Source organism: Pseudoliparis swirei, chromosome 4, assembly GCF_029220125.1.
Source record: "Pseudoliparis swirei isolate HS2019 ecotype Mariana Trench chromosome 4, NWPU_hadal_v1, whole genome shotgun sequence".
In the NCBI taxonomy this organism is placed as follows: domain Eukaryota; kingdom Metazoa; phylum Chordata; class Actinopteri; order Perciformes; family Liparidae; genus Pseudoliparis; species Pseudoliparis swirei.
The window spans coordinates 19,625,099-19,647,291 of record NC_079391.1 but is presented as its reverse complement, the minus strand read 5'-3'; the positions used below and the strand labels follow the sequence as shown (position 1 = coordinate 19,647,291).

General features: G+C 45.8%; 1 protein-coding gene across 1 annotated transcript in view; it reads right to left on the bottom strand.

Annotated features, from left to right (window-relative positions):
- Positions 1 to 22,193, bottom strand: part of LOC130192414 (multiple C2 and transmembrane domain-containing protein 2-like) — a 47,179-nt gene that overhangs the window by 12,146 nt on the left and 12,840 nt on the right. Inside the window, exons 2-11 of the mRNA XM_056412394.1 lie at positions 18,889 to 19,435; positions 16,840 to 16,893; positions 15,877 to 15,991; positions 13,657 to 13,799; positions 13,378 to 13,454; positions 6,479 to 6,590; positions 6,326 to 6,327; positions 4,995 to 5,157; positions 4,040 to 4,167; positions 2,924 to 3,110 (exon numbers count right to left, since the gene is read on the bottom strand). Coding sequence (XP_056268369.1) covers positions 2,924 to 3,110; positions 4,040 to 4,167; positions 4,995 to 5,157; positions 6,326 to 6,327; positions 6,479 to 6,590; positions 13,378 to 13,454; positions 13,657 to 13,799; positions 15,877 to 15,991; positions 16,840 to 16,893; positions 18,889 to 19,383 — 1,476 coding nt within the window. The 5' untranslated portion in view covers positions 19,384 to 19,435. The remainder of the gene's footprint in view (positions 1 to 2,923; positions 3,111 to 4,039; positions 4,168 to 4,994; positions 5,158 to 6,325; positions 6,328 to 6,478; positions 6,591 to 13,377; positions 13,455 to 13,656; positions 13,800 to 15,876; positions 15,992 to 16,839; positions 16,894 to 18,888; positions 19,436 to 22,193) is intronic.

Below are 22,193 nucleotides of genomic sequence, written 5' to 3'. Positions count from 1 at the left end.
GTTCAAGTTGGATCTCTTTTCTTTTCAATGTGGATCTTTAAGACAACACAACAGACCTTCGCAGTACATGAGATAGGATGTCAAAACCTTCAGCTCAACGCTGAAAAGGCACACATCTTTGTTACCAACTCCCAGCGCATTGCCTGGCAGATACTGCCCTCTCTTGGCCTCTCAACTCGGAGAGTACAGCAGTAACCCTGGGAGCAGAACAAGTTAAATGTTGTGAACCCTTTTTTTTTTTAAAGTTCACCCCCCACCGCCCAATTGTAAAATCGAAGCACGTTTTATCAGCTTCAGACGATAACTACTTATAGGTTTGGACCAAATGCTCACTTCATTATCACAGATTACCATACACGCCTCTCTCTTCATTTTAATCTCCAGTTGCAGTGGGCTTTCACTTGCCCTAATTAACCATCTTCAGACTGACGAAGATTCCAAATGGAGGAAAGAGATGTTCCTGATAACTACAGACCATCTTGATGGGATTACATAAGTAAGTAAAGTTTATTTATATTGCACTTATCACAGAAAAAGTGTGACAACGTGCAGTAGAGTAGTCAATTAAAACAATTTGTCAATAACAGGGGCCAAAACAGTTTAAAGAGCAAAGTACAATACACAGTAAAAAGATGGTGCAATGAAATAAATAAACAAACAGAGAAGATAAAAGCAGGCCATAAGATGTTTAAATCAATCAAATGCCAGTGTAAACAGGTATGCTTTGAGATGGAGTTAAAATAATACTATTGAATCTGAAAACCTTCGGGGTGCCGGCAGAGCATTCCACAGCGTTGGTGCTACCGCCTCAAAAGCTCACCACGAGTTTTAAAACAAGTATGAGGGACTGACAGAAGGTTTTGGAGGTTGGATCTGAGATGGCGGGCTGTTGAATACGGGTGATGGAGTTCAGCCTCGGATGAATGAGTTTGGCCGCGTAGAGTTCAATATGGGAGTGAGGATTTTAAAGTGGATCCTATGCTCTACAGGGAGCCAGTGAAGGGACTTGAGTATCAGGGCCGTATAAGACCGTCTATTTGTCTTTGTCAGTATTCTGGCAGCAGCATTCTGTATAACCTGCAACCGGTTTATCGCAGATTTATTGAGAAATCAATACGAAAAGAGATAAAAGCATGTTTGATCATTTCTAATTCAGCTGCAGATAAAACAGATCTCAATTTGCTGATGTTTCTTAAGTGGAAGCAACAGGATCTAGAGAGCTGCTTGACATGGTGCTCAAAAGACAAAAATGTATAAAAAATTACCGAGATTACGAAGTTTTAGGTGGACAGCAGAGGACAGATGACCAATGCTCTGCTTTATCATAGAGACAACAACATCAGGCGCAATAACCAGAACCTCCGTCTTATTATCATTTAGTTGTACGTAATTTACTGCTGTTCAGTCCTTAATAGCAGTGACACAATCAAGGACGCTGGTTAACCTGACAGCTTCACTGGGTTTAAAGGAGACATGGAGTTGGATATCATCTACATATAGATGAAAATCAACATTATAGGCTTTGATGATTTGTCCCAGGGGTAATAAGTAGAAAGAAAATAATAGAGGCCCTAGGACCGAGCCCTGCGGTTCTCCACAGGACAGTGGAGAGATGTCCGACACAAATTCTCCCGCCGAGACAGTAAAACTTCCGTTTCTGAGGTATGATGAAAACCACTCCAACGCTGTGCCTGATATGCCCACCCAGTCACGTAGCCACTCAATCAAGATGTTATGGCCTACGGTGTCAAATGCCAAACTGAGGTCAAGGAGCACGAAAACAGAGCAGTAACCTGCGTCAGATGACTTTATAAAGTCGTTTGAAAACCTCAGTAGAGCGGTTTGATTTGAGTGCCGTTTGCAAAACCCTGACTGGAACTTGTCAAACATATTGTGCCTCTCAAGTGCAGCAGTTAGTTGACCGGTCACAATTTCTCTGGGATTTTTGACAGAAAAGGTAGTTTTGATATAGGCCTGTAGTTTATGGACAAGGCAGGATCGAAGTTAGGTTTGTTTAATAATGGCATGCTTGAAATAGGAGGGGACACTTCCTATGGACAAGGAATAATTAAACATCATTATTATAGGGGGACCAATAATTGTCAGGATTTTCTGAAATAGAGAAATTTTATAATATCCAGAGGGCATGACGATGGTTTTGATTTATTAATTAAGTCCATCAGTTCTTGTAGGCTGATAGGCTGGAAAGAGTCCAGATCAGTAGGAGATTGTGAGGAGCTACAGTTGGTTGAACAAATCCCAGGAGTAATACCAGACCTAACCGCAATTACTTTATCAATGAAATAGGTGAGAAACGTATTACACTCATCAGCAAAAAAACAAGGTAATATAGGGACTGGAGGTGAAACAATGTTGTGAATTGTGTCAATACAACATTTTCTGATTTCTCTTAGAGGAAGAAATTATATATAAGCAAATATGCAGTTCTAGCTTCCTTCACTACAAGATTGAAAGATACTCAGATCTTTCAGATATGTGCGATGCACCTCCAGCCCAGTGGCTTTCCATAGCCGCTCTGTCCTGCGACACTTCCGTCTTCAGGAGTAGACAGTGTCTCTCATCCAAGGAAAAGTATTGTTTACAGTCCTAGTCCTTTTCTTAAAAGGTGCCACTTTGTCCAGCAATGTGGTACAATGTTCATTAAAAGACTGCAGACAAACACCCATCTTCAAACTCTGCCGACACCTTGCTCTCAACTCCACAGCATTAAGAGACGGACAGATACATGAACACATTCCACCATCATGACTCACAGACCCACGAGGTGAAAAAACGCCTTGTCTGCTAACCATCCAGTTGGAAGTGTCAGATATACTGACACTTCCAACTGGGGAGAAATAGGTGGTGAAGAGATGGAGCCACACCATACAGAGAGAATACAGACAGCAGTGCAGGTACTGACATAGTTGACCAGCTGGGTGTGTTGTGCTTCAGGTTCATCGAGTGGCGCGGCAGAGAGGTCAGAGATGGAGACGCCAGTGCACTTGTTCACTGTGACCAAGAAGATCAAGTGCCCTTTCCCATGGTCCATGGCGTGTGTGAAGAGCTGCCTATGATTGAATGGTATCCTGGACAGTTCAACGTTACTCCTGCACACACAAACACAGGCCTTCACATACTGCGGCACACAAACACACACACTCACACACACAGTTATAGTTGCAGTCGTGCAAATAAAAAAATGTAGATGCTTCCTGCATAGACATGCATGGTGACACACATACGCACGGGTACACACACATACAGGCATAAAAGCAAGATGGTGCGTGAGCAGACACCACATATGTCACGAATTCCCCACCTTCCTAGTTAAATTAATCCTGCTTACATGTTTAATTAACTCTCCTGTCATTCCAGATCCTGTCATCCTCACCTGATTGTCTCTCATTCCCTTCACCTGGTCCTCACGCCCTTCTCACCTGCAGCCCATCCCCTCATTAGTCCCTCATTCCCTTCACCTGGTCCTCACGCCCTTCTCACCTGCAGCCCATCCCCTCATTAGTCCCTCATTCCCTTCACCTGGTCCTCACGCCCTTCTCACCTGCAGCCCATCCCCTCATTAGTCCCTCACTATTTAGCTCCCTCACTTCCACTTGTCCTCTGCCAGATTGTCTTGTGTGTCACCGCCAAACCTTCCAGCGTTATTAGAGTTTCTTTCTGACCTGCCTGTTACGACCCTGTTTGCCTGTTTACCCGACTCAAGATTTTGCCTGCCCCTTTTTTGGATTTGTTGCCCTGTTGGACTGACTACCTGGTTTTGACCCTGCCTGAAACATACAGTAAACTGCCTCCTCCTGCATTCCTGTGTTTGTCGTGCTTTTGGGCTCCAGTACCTGTAACCCTTACAACATACACAAGACGAACATACACTTAGTCCTTCTGGCGTTGCTTGCTGCTGCACGGTGGGGCTCAGTCGGCCGTTGCTACATTCCGAGGGTGGGACTCTCGACATCTGACAGTTCACTGAGACACCCTGGGTTTGATAGGCCGAGCACACGGGTTCAGAGGGCAGACTCACGTTCCCAAACACTCCTCGTTCCTTCCGCCCTTGGACCAGAGCTCCACCTCCAGGTTTTCTGGCCTGTCCGAGAACTGGTTGAAGGAGAACTTCTCTTTCCACTGAGGTTTGGACACTTTGCCGACATTCTGAATAAAAACAAAATAATATGTAGTATTTCAATGCATTCCCATGTATTGAACGCTTAGTACAGCCAATACAAATGCAGGTAGCACAGTCACGACATGTGCTACCTGCTATTCTCCCTGTCATGTTATGCATCATAATAAATAACATATTTAGAACCTATTATTGAGATAATTAACCAGTTGTGGTTTGTCAAAACTTTTTTAACAACTTTTGTGAGTTTGCGATTTTCCAACACTCCCATGTGTGTTGTCGAGCAGTTTCAGGAATCGGCATCAGAAATTCCCAGCGCACATGAAGGCATACAAAGCCTGTGTCTGTCATCTTGGACCTTCCCATAAGAATAGAGAGGAGCTGTGCAGCTCATTAGCATGCAGCTTTGATGTGTAATGGATGATGTTGCCGAACAGCAAGGCGTCCATCAGTGACAGCAGTCACAGCGCCGAAAAAAAAGGAGCATCACTGCTCGACATCCTCCAGCTGCCAGGATGAGCAGTGATCAAAATGCTTCATGTCAAACAAACCAAAATACCTTTTCATCTCATTCCGTTGCTCTCTCCATTATACATGATCTGTGACCACGTCAGAGATTATAAGGGCATTAAAAGCCCAACATGTGCACGTTTGAACAGTTTATTCTACCGCTGTAATTAATCTGAACAGTATGGCAAATGGAAATGCAAATACTAAATACATATGATATATTGCATAAAATACCGGATATTTACATTTATAGGTAAACAAATACATCCATCAAAACATTTTAGAACAAGCACAATTCGAGAAGAGGAGGGGGGGAGATGAAAAGCGTTAGTCCGTCCTCCAGTACCTTGCTCTTGTGTCTCTGCTCCCCCAGTCTGAAGCGAACATAGAGCTGAGCTCCATGAGTGTCCAGTGGCAGTTCCTGACCCTCGACCAGAATCACCGTCACAACGGAGGTCCATACCTGACTCTTCTTCAGTGACTCTGAATGATGATGATGATGATGAAGGCTAAGAGAATGAGAATTGGGTCCCAACTGGGATTTCAAACATGGGGAAAAGGGGGTTAAAGAGATCCAGAAAGCAAATATATCATTAATATGCAACACCAGGATGTGTATGTACCAATCCATTATCTCCTTCTCAATACTCCTAAGGATGCGTGCATGCATCATGCAGACGGGCAACAAAACACAGACCAGTGCGGTAAATAAAATGGGGATTGCCACCGGTAAAATAGAAAGCTACTATCGGATAGTGACATTGATGCGAATCGTTGCTTTCTTTTTTTGGGGGGCTTTTTTTTACAACAAGCGACCATTGGAGAGACAGCTGAATGAAGCAGCATTATCCTCCTCCAGTGAAAAGAGAGCCGAATTGTCCCTTCAGTTCACAGAGATTAGGGAAAGCCTGCAGTCGCTACAATGCAAAGCAGCGTCTTTCTTCCAGATATAAAAGGGAGCCATATTGTCAGATAATTAGCTGAAATCTTACATGAAGACGCCACACTGTAGGGAGATATATTTAACCCAGATTCAATTAAGCCAGATCCAGCCGACAGTGACGCCCCGACTGAATCCGTTCTGTCACATGCGTCGGCAGAAAAGTCATGTTTCAATTAACAGGCGGCACGAGGCAGAACACAGTTAGTGTCAGTGGCCGATGTGATATGGTCATGTGAGATGCAGAATAGCTGAGATTGTGCGCTCTTTAGTTTTGTGTTTATTTTTAATGTTTCTTTGCCACAAACACATCGGCACTAACAGCATACGACCACAGCACACTTTTGGACATAAACTTCCTTCTTAAACGTCAGTCTCTGGAAAATAAGATGGATGATGTTAGATCAGATTACATGAGGACTTCTTTCTGGCGGAAACGGCTGACCCTTGGTGCCGGATGAGTCATATGCAACCAGAGTCCTTCTGTTTTTCCGTGCACAAAACATGCTTTAGGTATAAAGTACCTCAGTGACCACTGAATGCTTAATCTCACAATTACTGGAGATAATTGTCTGATCTAATTTGGTGCAATAGACATTTCTTTAAACGACAACATGGTGATTTGCTGCCCTCTTGTGCAAAGAGACAAAATGATCAACTACAGCTCGAACTCAACAAAATGTTGCTCTTTCTTTTCCATCAGCCGCTCGTGTGTTCCCTCCAGCATACCGTAAAACTTCTTTTTTGGGCCCACCGCTGCCGACAGGAGCATGCATGTTAACAACAAAACAAAATGACACTGGGGTTAGGACATGGACAGAAACACTGGGAAAACCATGCATGTGCAATAAATACAACGCAGGACAAGTGTCCTCCCGTTATTTATTTACATTGTGCTTTTTGTCTCCGTCTCGGTGGGACAGACATATGTCCAGCAGAATGTTGCCCATGTCGTCTTCCATGCTGTTCGGGTCGCTCAAGGGCAAAGACATCTCGCTGTGCCTGAAAGAAAAGGAGACGGTTTAATCTCAAATTTAAGTTACAGGATAATAAAGCAGAAAAAAAACATTTCTGGGGGGAAAAGGGTTGTAATCTTGTTCTAATCTTTGCCTTTTGCTTGTGAAAAACAAGATAATTCAACAACTTGGAGACACAATAAAAAAATACGAATCTTTGATTGAAATATAAAAAAATTGTTTTTACAAAAATGAAGAACTCTCTGTCAAAAAAGATGACATCAAGTTTCAAGTTTCAAGTTTCAAGTTTTTATTGTCACATCCCCTTTTATACAAGTATAATCGGTTTGTGAAATTCTTATGTGCAAAACACCCGACAGCAGTAGCAGACTAAAAAAAGAATAAGAATGAGAATAAACTATACAATATCCACACAAAAAAAATAAGAAAGTATTAACAATATATATATATAAAACAATGTAATAGAATATACATCATGACAATATATATATATAAAACAATGTAATAAAATATACACTTTTTTGAGACAATATATATATATATGTATATATATACAATATATATATACAATATATATATACATAAAAAACAATGTAATAAAATATACACCATGGCCATAGATATTCACAGAATATGTTCTGGTGTATAGTGTTAATGAGGGTCTCAGTCCTTGTTCAGCAGCCTGATGGCCTGACTGAAGAAGCTGTCCCTCAGTCTGTTTGTGCGGCACTTGATACTGCGGTATCGCCTGCCTGACGGTAGAAGGGTGAACAGTTTGTGGCCGGGGTGGTTATTGTCTTTCATCATCCGTTTGGCCCTGGCCACGCACCGCCTGGTGTATATGTCCAGGATGGAGGGAAGCTCACCTCCAACGATGTACTGTGACGACCGCACCACCCTCTGTAGTGCCCTACGCTCCAGGGCGGTGCAGTTCCCGTACCAGACGGTGATGCAACCTGTCAGAACACTCTCGATGGTACTGGTGTAGTATGTTCTGAGGATGCGGGGGGCCATGTTGAATTTCCTCAGTCGCCTAAGGAAATACAGGCGTTGTTGGGCCCTTTTCACCACGTGAGTGGTGGCGTGGTCCATGTGAGGTCCTCGGAGATGTGCACGGAGGAACTTGAAGCTGCTGACCTCTCTACTGCAACTCCGTCTCTCGAGATGGTGGTGTGCTCTCCTCTCCGTTGGCTGCATGTCACGATCAGCTCCTTGGTCTTCTTGACGTTGAGGACGAGGCTGTTCTCCTGGCACCACTGTACCAGTGATCCAACCTCCTCCCTGTAGGCTGTCTCGTAGTCGACGGTGATCAGCCCCAACACTGTTGTGTCATCAGCAAACTTGATGATGGCGTTGGAGCTGTGCATGGCCGTGCAGTCGTGGGTGTACAGGGAGTAGAGGAGAGGGCTCAACACGCATCCCTGAGGGGCTCCCGTGTTGAGGGTCAGCGGCTCTGAGGTGGTACTGCCCATCCTCACCACCTGGCGGCGGCCCAACAGGAAGTCAGTATCCAGCTGCACATGGTAGAGTGCAGGCCTAGACCTCTGAGCTTGGTGTCGAGCTTGGCGGGAACAATAGTGTTGAGCGCTGAGCTGTAGTCCACAACCAGCATTCGCACACAACAGTTCCTCCCTCCAGGTGGGAAAGGGCGATGTGAAGTGCCATAGCAATGCGTCCGGTGGATCTGTTTTGACGATATGCAAATTGCCATGGGTCCAGCGTGGCAGGCAACATGGAACAAATGAAGTCCTTGACCAACCTCTCAAGCATTTACTGACAATCGAGGTGAGGGCTACGGGTCTCAGTCATTCAGGCAGGTTACCTTGGGGTGTTTGGGGACAGGCACAATGGTGGACATCTTGAAGCTCTCAGGAACAACAGCCTGGGACAGGGAGAGGTTGAAGATGTCTGCGAAGACTCCTGCCAACTGGTCTGCACATGCTCTGAGGCGCGCCCGGGATGGTCGGGACCTGCCGCCTTCCGGATGTCCACCCGCTTGAAGGCTCTGCGCACGTCAGCCTCTGAGATGATCAGCAGGCTGGTCTCCTCGGCAGCGCTGCCTTGTGGGCTGCCGTCACGTCGAACCGAGCAAAGAATGTATTTAGCTTCGCCTGGGAGGGAGGTAGAGGAGTTCTCTTCACGCTGGTTCTCCCTCTGAAGTCCGTGATTGTCTGAGCCCTTCCACACACCTCTCACGTCATGGCTCTTGAGCTTTTCCTCCACCTTGTTCCTGAGCTCCCGCTTGGCAGAGCCGATGGTCTTACGGAGGTCGTAGCGGGCTCGTTTGTAATCCGCCATATTCCCGGTCAAAGGCGGTGTTACGCGTCGGAGTGCAGCGAACATCGCCATTTATCCACGGTTTCTGGTTGGGATAGATCCGAACCGACTTGGTAGGAACAACGTCATCTATGCATTTCTTGATGAACCCGGTGACTGAGGACGCGTACTCACTGTCGTTGTTGTCCGACGCGACCCTGAACACATCCCAGTCAGCACGTTCAAAACAGTCCTGTAGCATAGACTCCGATTGGTCCGACCAGCGTTGCACTTCCTTCACAGCGATTGGTTGCTGCTTCAGCTTCTGCCTCTAGGCGGGGAGTAGTTGGATGGAGCGGTGGTCCGATTTGCCGAGCGGTGGGCGGAGGAGGGCTTTGTATCCATCCGGAAGGGAGTGTAGCAGTGGTCGAGAATCCGCTCCCCAGCGTGTTGCTTGTTATGTGTTGGTAGAACTACGGGAGAGCGTTCTACAGGTTCGCTTTGTTGAAGTCCCCAGCCACAATGAAAGCAGCCTCGGGGTGTGCCGACTCCTGCTCGCTGATCGCCCCGTAGAGTTCCTTCAGCGCTATGTCCGTGTTAGCTTGAGGCGGAATGTACACAGCAGTTACGGTGACTGCTGTAAACTCCAGCGGTAGCCAGAATGGTCGACACATGAGCATTAGGTACTCCAGGTCAGGGGAACAGAACGACTTGAGAGTATGTACATGACTTTGGTTGCACCAAGATCTGTTTATCATGAGACATACCCCTCCACGATCTTTACCAGAGAGAGTCTTTGTTCTGTCATGCGGTGGACGGAAAATCCTGCCGGCTCGATGGCTGAGTCGGCAACCTCCTCCGACATCCATGTCTCCGTAAGGCAGATGATGCAGTTGTCCTTAGTTTCCGGTGGAATTGAATGCGAGCCTGTAGCTCGCATAGCTTATTGTCCAAAGACTGTACATTTGCCAGTAAAATGGTGGGTAGTGGGGTCGATTGGCTCGACGTCTCAGCCTGACCAGCACGCCAGCTCGCTTCCCCTCCGTCGGCGGCGCTTGCGTGAATCGCGCCTAAAATGGACGGAGATAGTTCCGCTACTGTTCCTGGCGGGGCGTCCGGTAAGAGTTGAAAAACTCTGGTAGGCGGCGAGCAACTGCGATCAATCTCCAGAAGTGTGCATCTGTCGTGCGTTAACTGGCTGCTAACGTTTTGTGCAAAAATAGTCATAATAAGAAGAATAAATAACAAAAACTACTACAAAATCCGGGAGCTCGCAACACAGCAGCCATCACGTCTGGCGCCATAACACTTGGCATGTGTACAGCTCAGGAATCAGGGCGGTGTGAAGTTGTCTGAGGATGCGGGGGCCATGTTGAATTTCCTCAGTCGCCTAAGGAAATACAGGCGTTGTTGGGCCCTTTTCACCACGTGAGTGGTGTGCGTGGTCCATGTGAGGTCCTCGGAGATGTGCACGCCGAGGAACTTGAAGCTGCTGACCTCTCTACTGCAACTCCGTCTATGGAGATGGGGGTGTGCTCTCCTCTCCGCTTCCTGTAGTCCACGATCAGCTCCTTGGTCTTCTTGACGTTGAGGACGAGGCTGTTCTCCTGGCACCACTGTACCAGTGATCCAACCTCCTCCCTATAGGCTGTCTCGCCGTCGCCGGTGATCAGCCCCAACACTGTTGTGTCGTCAGCAAACTTGATGATGACGTTGGAGCTGTGCATGGCCGTGCAGTCGTGGGTGTACAGGGAGTAGAGGAGGGCTCAACACGCATCCTGAGGGCTCCCGTGTTGAGGGTCAGCGGCTCTGAGGTGGTACTGCCCATCCTCACCACCTGGCGGCCCGACAGGAAGTCCAGTATCCAGCTGCACATGGTAGAGTGCAGGCCTAGACCTCTGAGCTTGGTGTCGAGCTTGGCGGGAACAATAGTGTTGAACGCTGAGCTGTAGTCCACAACCAGCATTCGCACACAACAGTTCCTCCTCCAGGTGGGAAAGGGCGGTGTGAAGTGCCATGGCAATGCGTCGTCGGTGGATCTGTTTTGACGATATGCAAATTGCCATGGGTCCAGCGTGGCAGGCAACATGGAACAAATGAAGTCCTTGACCAACCTCTCAAGCATTTACTGACAATCGAGGTGAGGGCTACGGGTCTCCAGTCATTCAGGCAGGTTACCTTGGGGTGTTTGGGGACAGGCACAATGGTGGACATCTTGAAGCTCTCAGGAACAACAGCCTGGGACAGGGAGAGGTTGAAGATGTCTGCGAAGACTCCTGCCAACTGGTCTGCACATGCTCTGAGGGCGCGTCCCGTGATGTGGTCGGGACCTACCGCCTTCGGATGTCCACCCGCTGAAGGCTCTGCGCACGTCAGCCTCTGAGATGATCAGCAGGCTGGTCTCCTCGGGCAGCGCTGCCTTCGGCGGGCTGCCGTTCACGTCGAACCGAGCAAAGAATGTATTTAGCTCGCCTGGGAGGGAGGTAGAGGAGTTCTCTTCACCGCTGGTTCTCCCTCTGAAGTCCGTGATTGTCTGTAGCCCCTTCCACACACCTCTCACGTCATGGCTCTTGAGCTTTTCCTCCACCTTGTTCCTGAACTCCCGCTTGGCAGAGCCGATGGTCTTACGGAGGTCGTAGCGGCTCTTTGTATTCCGCCATATTCCCGAGTCAAAGGCGGTGTTACGCGCTTGAGTGCAGCGAACATCGCCATTTATCCACGGTTTCTGGTTGGGATAGATCCGAACCGACTTGGTAGGAACAACGTCATCTATGCATTTCTTGATGAACCCGGTGACTGAGGACGCGTACTCACTGACGTTGTTGTCCGACGCGACCCTGAACACATCCCAGTCAGCACGTTCAAAACAGTCCTGTAGCATAGACTCCGATTGGTCCGACCAGCGTTGCACTTCCTTCACAGCGATTGGTTGCTGCTTCAGCTTCTGCCTCTAGGCGGGGAGTAGTTGGATGGAGCGGTGGTCCGATTTGCCGAACGGTGGGCGGAGGAGGGCTTTGTATCCATCCCGGAAGGGAGTGTAGCAGTGGTCGAGAATCCGCTCCCCAGCGTGTTGCTTGTTATGTGTTGGTAGAACTCGGAGAACTTTCTTCAGGTTCGCTTTGTTGAAGTCCCCGCCACAATGAAAGCAGCCTCGGGTGTGCCGACTCCTGCTCGCTGATCGCCCGTAGAGTTCCTTCAGCGCTATGTCCGTGTTAGCTTGAGGCGGAATGTACACAGCAGTTACGGTGACTGCTGTAAACTCCCGTAGCCAGAATGGTCGACACATGAGCATTAGGTACTCCAGGTCCGGGGAACAGAACGACTTGAGAGTATGTACATGACTTTGGTTGCACCAAGATCTGTTTATCATGAGACATACCCCCCCTCCACGATCTTTACCAGAGAGAGTCTTTGTTCTGTCCGCGCGGTGGACGGAAAATCCTGCCGGCTCGATGGCTGAGTCGGCAACCTCCTCCGACATCCATGTCTCCGTAAGGCAGATGATGCAGTTGTCCTTAGTTTCCCGGTGGAATTGAATGCGAGCCTGTAGCTCGCATAGCTTATTGTCCAAAGACTGTACATTTGCCAGTAAAATGGTGGGTAGTGGGGGTCGATTGGCTCGACGTCTCAGCCTGACCAGCACGCCAGCTCGCTTCGCCCTCCGTCGGCGACGCTATGCGTGAGATCGCGCCTAAAATGGACGGAGATAGTTCCGCTACTGTTCCTGGCGGGACGTCCGAGTAAGAGTTGAAAAACTCTGGTAGGCGGCGAGCAACTGCCGATCCAATCTCCAGAAGTGTGCATCTGTCGTACGTTAACTGGCTGCTAACGTTTTGTGCAAAAATAGTCGCAATAAGAAGAATAAATAACAAAAAACTACTACAAAATCCGGGAGCTCGCAACACAGCAGCCATCACGTACGGCGCCATAACACTTGGCATGTGTACAGCTCAGGAATCAAGGACGGTGTGAAGTTGTCTGGGTGAGTGGTTTTCAAGAACGTACCAATACACACAAACCAAAAGGTTGTAAAACCAAAAGGTTGTAAAAAAAACTGCTTTATTACAAACTCTAAATTGAATTATACAGCCAAATAATATATTGGTTTATAGTTTATAGAAGAACTATAGTTATTACAATATATTTCAGCCAACAAATCATAAGAAAGGAAAGTATATATATATATATACATATACATATATATAGAGAGAGAGAGAGAGAGGTAATTTTAGATTACACTACTTCGTTTGTCCACTAGAGAGCATCAAGGAGTTTATTTGTCAACTGCAGTCTGTCCCACTAAGTATATATTATGGCTACATAATGATAGCTTAAGAAATTATTTGTTATGTCTCAATGGTCCATTAATTTGCTTCGTTGTCATTGGAGAACAAATATAAGAAAAAGGCCCGATGAAAGAAGAGATGGACAACATTTTAAGAATAGTCCTGATACATTGTCGTCAGATTCTTTTTTTCTTCTTCAAACTCAAGATCCCAGAATCAGAGAATAGCCACACAATGCGCCCTCTGACAGTCCACCACTGAGCCACTCACTTATCTATCTCCAGATCACTGAGGGCGACGCTGGCGGAGCCCATGAAGTCATCAGTGGTCAGATTACGGTCGTACACCTGCAAACACCAACACAGAGAGAGAGAGTTCATGCAGAGAGCATCATGGAGACCACCATGGTGATGCAGTGGTGAAACATGGCCGCACGTTGAACTTCCCTGATGCACGCATGGCTGTGGAGCTAACAGAGTTAGCACCTCGGCTGCAGCACGAATACAACAGCACCACTTTCCTGCTGTAAAATGATGAACTTGTAGTTACCTTGATGTACAGGTTGTGGTGCAGGTCCTTCACATGCAGGGAGAAGGTCTCATTCCATGTGGGGTTGAGGTTCTTGTAAGCCACTTTGCTTTTGTGGATCATCTTCCCGTCCAATTTGAATTTCACGTACGGGTCGCTGGTACCTGGCGACGATTGATAGAACACAAAACAGTGCAGCGTGGATTATTTACTGAACCCGCCTGCTGGATTTGGTGATGGAGATCTGACAGACCCCACTGCAGCTGGTAATTCAGACTGAATAATAATAATATTAATATGGCTTTTAGGATCTTATTAGCTGAATTGATTAATCAGACCTAAACGAAGCCATAGTGACAGGTTGACAGAATTAAGGACATCACTATCTGTCTATTTTCCCTCTGTCTTCCAAGAGCAGGGTGGACTTGTCCCTGTGATGGACAGTGATGACTACAGATGACATGTTACCCTGGTTTCTTCACTTCTTCGTAAATGTGCAGGTTTACAGTGAAAAGGAGGACCAGCCTGCCCGTAGTGTCATCTCTCTGATGTGTCTATGTGGAGGATGTGGTTTCTTTCCTCCCCAGCCGATGGGGCCACAGCTTCCTGAATCAATAGCCAATCGCATTTTGGCTTCCATTGTGAAAGGTGACAACAGCCGAAAACTCCATCTGAGGGTTCATGAGTGCGTCATGACTACTGTATCACACTTAGATAAGACAACATAGGACGGTGACTATACCAGGATTCATAAAATGTTTTACACTTTCACATCTTACATTTGATGCTGCTCGGCCCAACTAATGTTCAAAGCCAGTACAATCGTGTGGCTTTCTAGCTATTCTGACAATCAACCAGCTGAGGGCAGCAGTCCACCAATCAGTTCATGGATGTCAGAATCAGAGGAACTTTTTCGATCCTTGAAATGTAAACAGAAATAGACATAAGAGGTAAACAAGGACAACAATGCTGGACAGAGGGGGAATCATGCCCATCAGCAGACAGCTGTCAGTGTATGCTACTCGGGCAGATTATATAATCTGATCAAACCGCAGCAAAACAAAAGCGTCGTTAATGCACTGCTTTTAAAAGCACTACGGTCTTAACAATAATGCAGGGGAAACCAAATCCTCCTGCGCCTTCATCCACAATAATGTTCTGCATTATCTTTCTCATCATGTCCTTTCACAACCAGGCCAGGTGTGACAACACAAAGCCAACGAGAGAGGAAATGTAATCCAAACAAATGCCTCTTGTGAAAGGCCCGCTTTGACGAATGTAGGGTGCAGCTCAGACAGGTTCAAATATGCAGTTTGGAATCCTGGCCCGGCTGTTATTGGAGCTTCACAGACAACCCGACATTCGGCGGTGTTGTCCCTGGAGTCAATAACGTTGTATGTAACCAAACGAGGCACTCCTGGCCACCATAAACAAACTGAGGCTAAAACACACCAACTGAGGTCAACGGAGCTCAGAGACGAGGACGTCCTCGCTCCAAAACCCCCTGCTGGGCACCAAACAAGCTTAAAAGTGTGGTAGATTTAGGTGACCAGACCGCAATAAGGAAAGTGTGTTTTGTCAGACGCAATACAGAATGCTGCGATTTTGAAATGATGACGATGATGATGATGATTACTTAATGGCACTTACTTAAAGCATTTTGTAGTTTGGCTTTCTTGAATAAATTGTACTTTCTTAATTCTTGTTTGTTTTCCCAGTTGAATGCACGTATTGTACGACAGCTGTGGCACTTACTCACTGGGGCAGAAAGGTTCACGGCTCAAGATGACATAGTTGACGAAATGTGAAAAAAAAATGTAAAGCAAGTGTCAAAGGGGGACCGGAATAGAAGAGTAAGACCAACGTGGAAACAGTTGATCGACAAGCAGGGAAGTTAAAATGATAAAGTATTATTTTTTGATTTATGACAGGAAGGTAAAGTGATTATAAATCCGCGACTGAGCTTCTGATATTGATATACCCTGCCGTATGTTTTCCATTGACCCAGCTTCCTTGTTCAGTCATGTTGATTCAGTGTTGTTTGAATACAGACTACATGCAAACAGGACTACACAAAGAAAGAACTGCTGTATTCAATTCTTCCTTTGTAAAACAATCCGTGTCCTTTCCTTGCAGATCCGTGTTGTGTAACATCATCGTCATCATCACACAGAGGATGAAGCTAGTAGAGTGGGAGTTGATAGTGAAGCCCTGACAGTGATAGCGTTAAGAGGCTCTTACCACAGCGGTCCCTGATGACCAGGTTGTGTCCTTCCTTCAGGTTGATGGTGAGCAGGAAGGACATGAGGTGGTCCCCGGCGCTGTCCGACATGTGGGACTCGTTGCCCGTTTCATACTGGACACGAAAACGGTACATTAGTGTCAGTAGTTTCAGTGCGACGAGCACTGCATTGGATCGAGACTTTCTGAACAAGTGCACTCGGTTTTCAGTGCAGATTCTAAAACCGCACTCTTTTTAACACCCCTCCATACCGCAATAAGAAAAAAATGTTTATGCAGAAGTTACACATCTGGCCATACTTTAGTGCTAGACAGCTTGTGATTGTTGCTACATGCATTTCGGTCGGGATATAGAAGGTATTGAGATGGATCTCAGTCCAATGGGGGGAGGTGTAATTATGTGCATGTTTATTATAACGATAAAGTAACATTATCTGTAGTGTCCACGTTGGCTCTCGCTAGAGGAACCTACAAAACAACAACAACATTATGACATATGATACTAGAATGTACCTGTTGCATTATGTCTTGAAGTTCTACTGTTTTTATTATTGCTTTTGATCCAAGATTGTAGAAGGCAAACTGAGCGGAAGGCTGCATGCAGTTGTAATGCCGTCTATGCTTCATGGCCAGGCAACGGCTTATTTAATCTTTATTAAGCCCCTACACCAAACCATCGTTCAGAGAATAAACCTCCGGTAGCTGGAATCACCCGCAGCCCCTCCCCCACACACACACAGGGCAGGATGACTCAAAACACCGAGCACTGGACTTCACATCGCTTACTGCCCCACTGTGTCCTGAACACGACACAATAATCCAGACTTAAATTTGACACAAGTGTGTGTGTATGTGTGTGTGTGTGTGTGTGTATGTGCATGTGTGTGTGTGCATGTGTGTCTCAGCCAGAGCACAATGCACAACAAGAAAAACAAAAGAATCAAATGGAAGAGCGGCACTTGCATGTTGGATGTCCCCGTCTTTTAACTCGTGACCGTTGATATCATGATGGTCATACTGCGGAGAGAAAGAAAAACACAGTTCATAAATCCATATGAGTATTCTGAGAAAAAAAAGAAAAGAAAAGAGGAAAGTCCCAGTTGATGATAGAGTCTGATGACTGGTTCAAGCTTCAGGAACTGAACTCTTCAACATTTCTACCACCAGCACAAATCCTCTGCGCGGTTATTAAACAATCCTTTCTCCTGGGGGCCGAACAGCAGTACACCAAAGAACAGTCATGAAAAATAAAAAAGGGATTTCAAAGTGACAACAGCTCTGAGCCTTTGACTCCCTGCAGACTCTAAACAAGAGGAACATCACTCGTTTGGTTTGATGAGGTTGTGTATTATCCAGGAGTTATGATGATGTCAGCATGCTGATATGCTGATGTCAGCAGGTATGATGTTCACTTTTTTAGTTTGTTGTTTTTAGCACGATACAGTTTGCCATCAGCACTGAACACAAAGTACGATACATCACAACTGGGAGTATTGAAAAATATTATACAACTTTCAAAATTTACAGATTTATAATATAGGGAAGAATAATTCATATTTTCACATTACTGAAGTCTATGTATGGCAATTGTATTATTTTAATAAATATATTAGCATTTATCTATCTAAAAAGGATATTCTTGTTTCTCTGTATAATTATATTAAGTATATGTCTGCAAGGTGTGTCAATTTGAATGCTGATTTAATAAAGATAAACACAAAGGGATTACAATTATGTTAGTCACTTCTTTTCTTTCCATCTTTTGTTGTCTATTTTATGCATACTTAATTTAATATTTTTAATTTTGTAAAATATTTATCTATTATATAGGTGCCCAGTTGACTGTTTGCCTCTTTGATATTCATTTACCTCTATTATGTTTGTTTATTTTGTAATTATATTGCTTGAATTTTGCAAATAAATAAAGCTAAACCCAAACCTACAATTGAGGAGAGGAATGTCTCTAAATAAACTCCACGGCAACATGTCATGGGTACTTAACTGAAGTGCTTACTGGAGCAAATGCCATGTCATCACAGGACTCACAAGTCAAAAGACAACAGTCACTATTAGCCGACATCCATAAGCAACACAAGACTGCAACGCCTGGTCTCCTTTCATATAATTACTGAAAACAATGACTGAATAGTTTATTGATCTGACTCAGACGTCGCGTTAAAGCTGGAGATATTAACGATTGGCCCGAACCATAACGAATTCATTCATGAATTCAGAGAGAGAGAGAAAAAGAGAGAGAGAGAGAAAAGGAGAGAGAGAGAGAGAAACAGAGAAACAGAGAAAGAGAGAGAGAGAGATAACTTAGATGTTGAAATAATGTCACAGGCATAAATAATACCTCATGAATGACAAGATCATATATTATTTAGTCTGTGATCAATTAATAACTGCGGGTCACAACACCGTGACGCATTGGCCATGAATGTTGTCAGAAGGGATATTTCAGATGTCTCTCTTAAAGATTGATGATTTTATCTAACTGATCTTTTCTCTGCCCTCAACAGTGAACTAAGTAATACATTCTCTCAAGCCGAGTTGTAGCGAGTGCTAAACGTGAGCATGCCAGTTGGGCCCCCATGATGAGGCCGCCTGGCAACACAAACGGACAGAGTTCAGTCCAGTGCAGTCGCAGACTATTGATTTTGGAGAGACCTCTTATTTGATAATAATCCCTTGGCTGACTCCACCTCCTCCAAGACAAACTTTGTATGTGTCTAGTGTAAACACACCTGAAATACACCCATCCAGCAATGTACACAAACTCGCCAGTTCCCTCAGCCACGTATTTCATCTCCCAGGACACAAATACTATACAAGCTTATTCTCCTGGCATGTTCATTGTTAAATTATTCAACAAACATCATAACTTCAAAATGAAACCAAAGCCGAAGTTTGAATCTTTGTTCGATCACATAGATGTGTTTGTGGGACTGTTCTGCTGTCATTGTTGTTGTTTTTAACACTTTTTCAATATTTCAAATGCAGAGTCTGTACCTGTGAGTTGTCCTGGGATATTTCCACAGAGGCGGGGTCTGGGCTGTTCATCATCCCCTTGGGCTCCGTGCCACCCGCAGGTCTGTAGTTGGTCTCTGGAGAGTCCTTCTCCTCCACAGAGAGGCCGTTGAATGACTCCTGGGAAGCCCAGCCCGTACGGTGTGCAGCATCACTCCTCCCGGCTCCTCCAGCAACCGATTTCATCACCAGGCCACTCCCACCTCCTCCCGGCTCGGAGGGGCTGCTGTGGCTGGGAGAGTTGTACTGCTGCCTCATGTCGGGGTCGGCGGCGTCCTGCTGCCTCATGTCGTGTATGTCGGGGACGGAGGCGCTCATCCGACGGTCCAAGTTGTGATCGAGCTGAGCGAGATCCTTGTTTGGCTCCGTCTTGCCGCGCCGGAGGCGGGGTAGCTTCTTCATCTGCGGCATCTTCTTCATCGGCGGCATCTTCTGGCGGAGATGCCGTATCATGCTCGCCGGCTTCTTGGAGTCCATGACGGGCAGGGAGTTTCAGTTGGCGTCTAAGATGTGGACATCACTGGCAGCTCTTGTAGAAAACACACAGGGGGGAGACAGTAAGTCACACAATTCAACAAAAATCATTCCTAATGACCTGTAACCCCCCCCAAAAAGTCACCTTAAATTCTTGAAAGGATTTAGTCGAGGTCCCTTTGAAAGATACGTGTACATATAAGGTTCCCGTTGGGCCGGGTCAGGCTAGCCGTTTATGCTAAGTAAGCTAAGCTAAGCTATCTGCATGAGACAGGATCCTCTTCTCATCCAACTCCAGCCAAGAAAGTAAATAGGAGCTTGTGTCGATTCCTTAAAGTACTTTAACTGTTGCGAGACGTTCCTGAGACATGTGGTCATCACTCAACACGCTTCCATAACCACCTACACTAATACTCAGCGGTGACCTTTACATCAAAGTGCTCAGAAATCAACACCTGCTCTCAATTCCGGATCAGATGCTCAGATACCGCCAGTCTGCCAGTCTGAGTCTCAGAGACCACTGTATGTACAGAAGAAATGGGACGGGACCTGGGAGAGGGAAGGACACTTCTGCAGCAAACATCGATGTGAGGAGCTTCTGGAAGTTGATGATTAACTCATGTTGCCCAAGACGGTGATAAAATAGAAACGCATTTGTCTCGGTCAAGATTTCATCAGGAAGTTTGACCTCTTTAAACTCCCATTTCATGCACCCGTTAAAAAAGACAACTGTGAGTTCTTATCAGAAACCCAACAACAAACTGCAGCAACAGGATTACAGCACGCAGAGTTGGAACACACTCTTAATTATAAACTGCAAGGAGATATCTCTTTTGCACAGCAGTCTGGTAAGCACGAGGGTTACTCATGTCAACAACGCTTGTGTTCCAGTGGTCAGGTCATTTCCAAGTGTTTTGATGTCAAAATGATTATAAAGGACACATGACTGCAAAAATCCAACGCGACTCCAAAAGCTTCCTGGCAAACAAGGTAATGTTCGGGAGGAGGGTGCAGGGTTTAGAGGAAGTCCTTCAACCAGGATAGTGCCCACGCATTCTCTGACAAGGGGCCAGAGAACAGACCATACTTATGATTACATTAACAAGGGATGTGCATGGTCTACTCTCCCCTTTGGATCAAACATAATGTTCACATAATTGTGGTCATTCAACTCTTTCATCAGAAGTTTCAAAACATTAATTTTCTCCTTTGGATGCGGGAACGTTTCCTTTTCTTTTTTTACTATGGACCCACAAATAACAGATGCATTACTTAGCGAAAACACACACACTGTGGTGAAAGACTGGGACACACACGCACACACGGCCACACCCACATACGCTCACACACTCACGGCCACGCCCACACACATGCCCACACCCATGCCCACAGGCCTGGAAGTTATTCGCATCTTTCAGATTTTTTTCATCCGGCGGTATGTAACCTCTTTAAAGAGCTGTCTATCAAATGGTCTTTAAGTCACGCACACACCTTCACCTGCTATCAATCAACAAATAAATGACACGTCAACCAACGCGGTCACACCATGTCCTTTACCACACTGAGCATGTGCAGGACTGGAGGTAAACTTCTCACATGTAACAATTAAAGCGTGAGCTGTCTTGCAGGGACTGTAAGGTGAACACACGACTGGGAGAATGGGCGTTTTATTTGAATAACATTGCTAATTGTTTTTTGGTGTCTCTTATTAGAGATGACTTTTCATAAACTTGAGTATAAAGGGTACTTTGTGAGTTTTGTGTAAATAGGCTCAACCTAAACGCTACTACAATCCTTCCAGACCATAAGATGTGGTTGAGTTTGCTGTGAGATAATTTGGTTTATTACACAACTGCTGTACATTATGCAGTAAGTGTAAAAGTGTAAAGGCGTCACGGCTGGCGTCACGGATAGCGGGGTGCAGGAGCTCATGCACAGAGGAACAGTAACGAGACGAGAGTGGCTGAGGGAAGGTGCAGGGAATGAAACAATCAAGGAGACAGAGGAGACACAGAACAGGGCCTTACAAAATGAGTGTTCCTGAAAGTTTCAGTTTTACGTGTTACTTCATCTGGCCACATGTTAACAGGAGACATCAGACTCACAGGTCAGAGCTGCAAGTGAACCTGGACCAAGGAAGGGGAGAAAGGAAGACGGCCAGGTGGCAGATCAAGGAACGAGATCAGAACCGTTTTTTTCCAAAAGATGATGACAGATGTCAAGAAGTGAAATTGAAAATAAGGCTTGAAAAGATTCGAGGCCAAGCTTTTTAAATTGTGACATGTGACCTCAGACACTGATAGCGAAGTGCAACCTGAACAACGACAGCAGGTGATCGAGATTTTCACTACAAAGGGATTTCAGGGAGCAGTTAGAGGTGGGGAGAAGTGTTTCCTCCTGGATTTAGACGACAACCACTTTTCTCTCCATATCTAGTTTGGACCAAATGAGTAAAATAGTGACTCGGATTTCCCAAATTCAGAATTTTGTGGCCTGACCCAAATACAAGGATTAGATGGATCACTGTCAGGATGCAGAGAGCCGGCAGAGGAAAAAAGAACGAAGCCCAGTGTTGATGGAGGAAACAAGTTTGTCGTGATCCACTAGTGTGTCAACGGATAGCGTGTTCAAAGTGTTACAATATACAACATACAAATAGCAACTTCAAAACATCTCCAGCCAATAACTGTTCTGTTGACAATGGATCAAATGAGATGTTTGGTGAAGCGGCTGCTCATTGTGACTTGAGCCTCGGAAGCTGAAAACAAAACCCTCTCCGCCACCTGCCCTGAGCCAAACAACCGACTGGCACA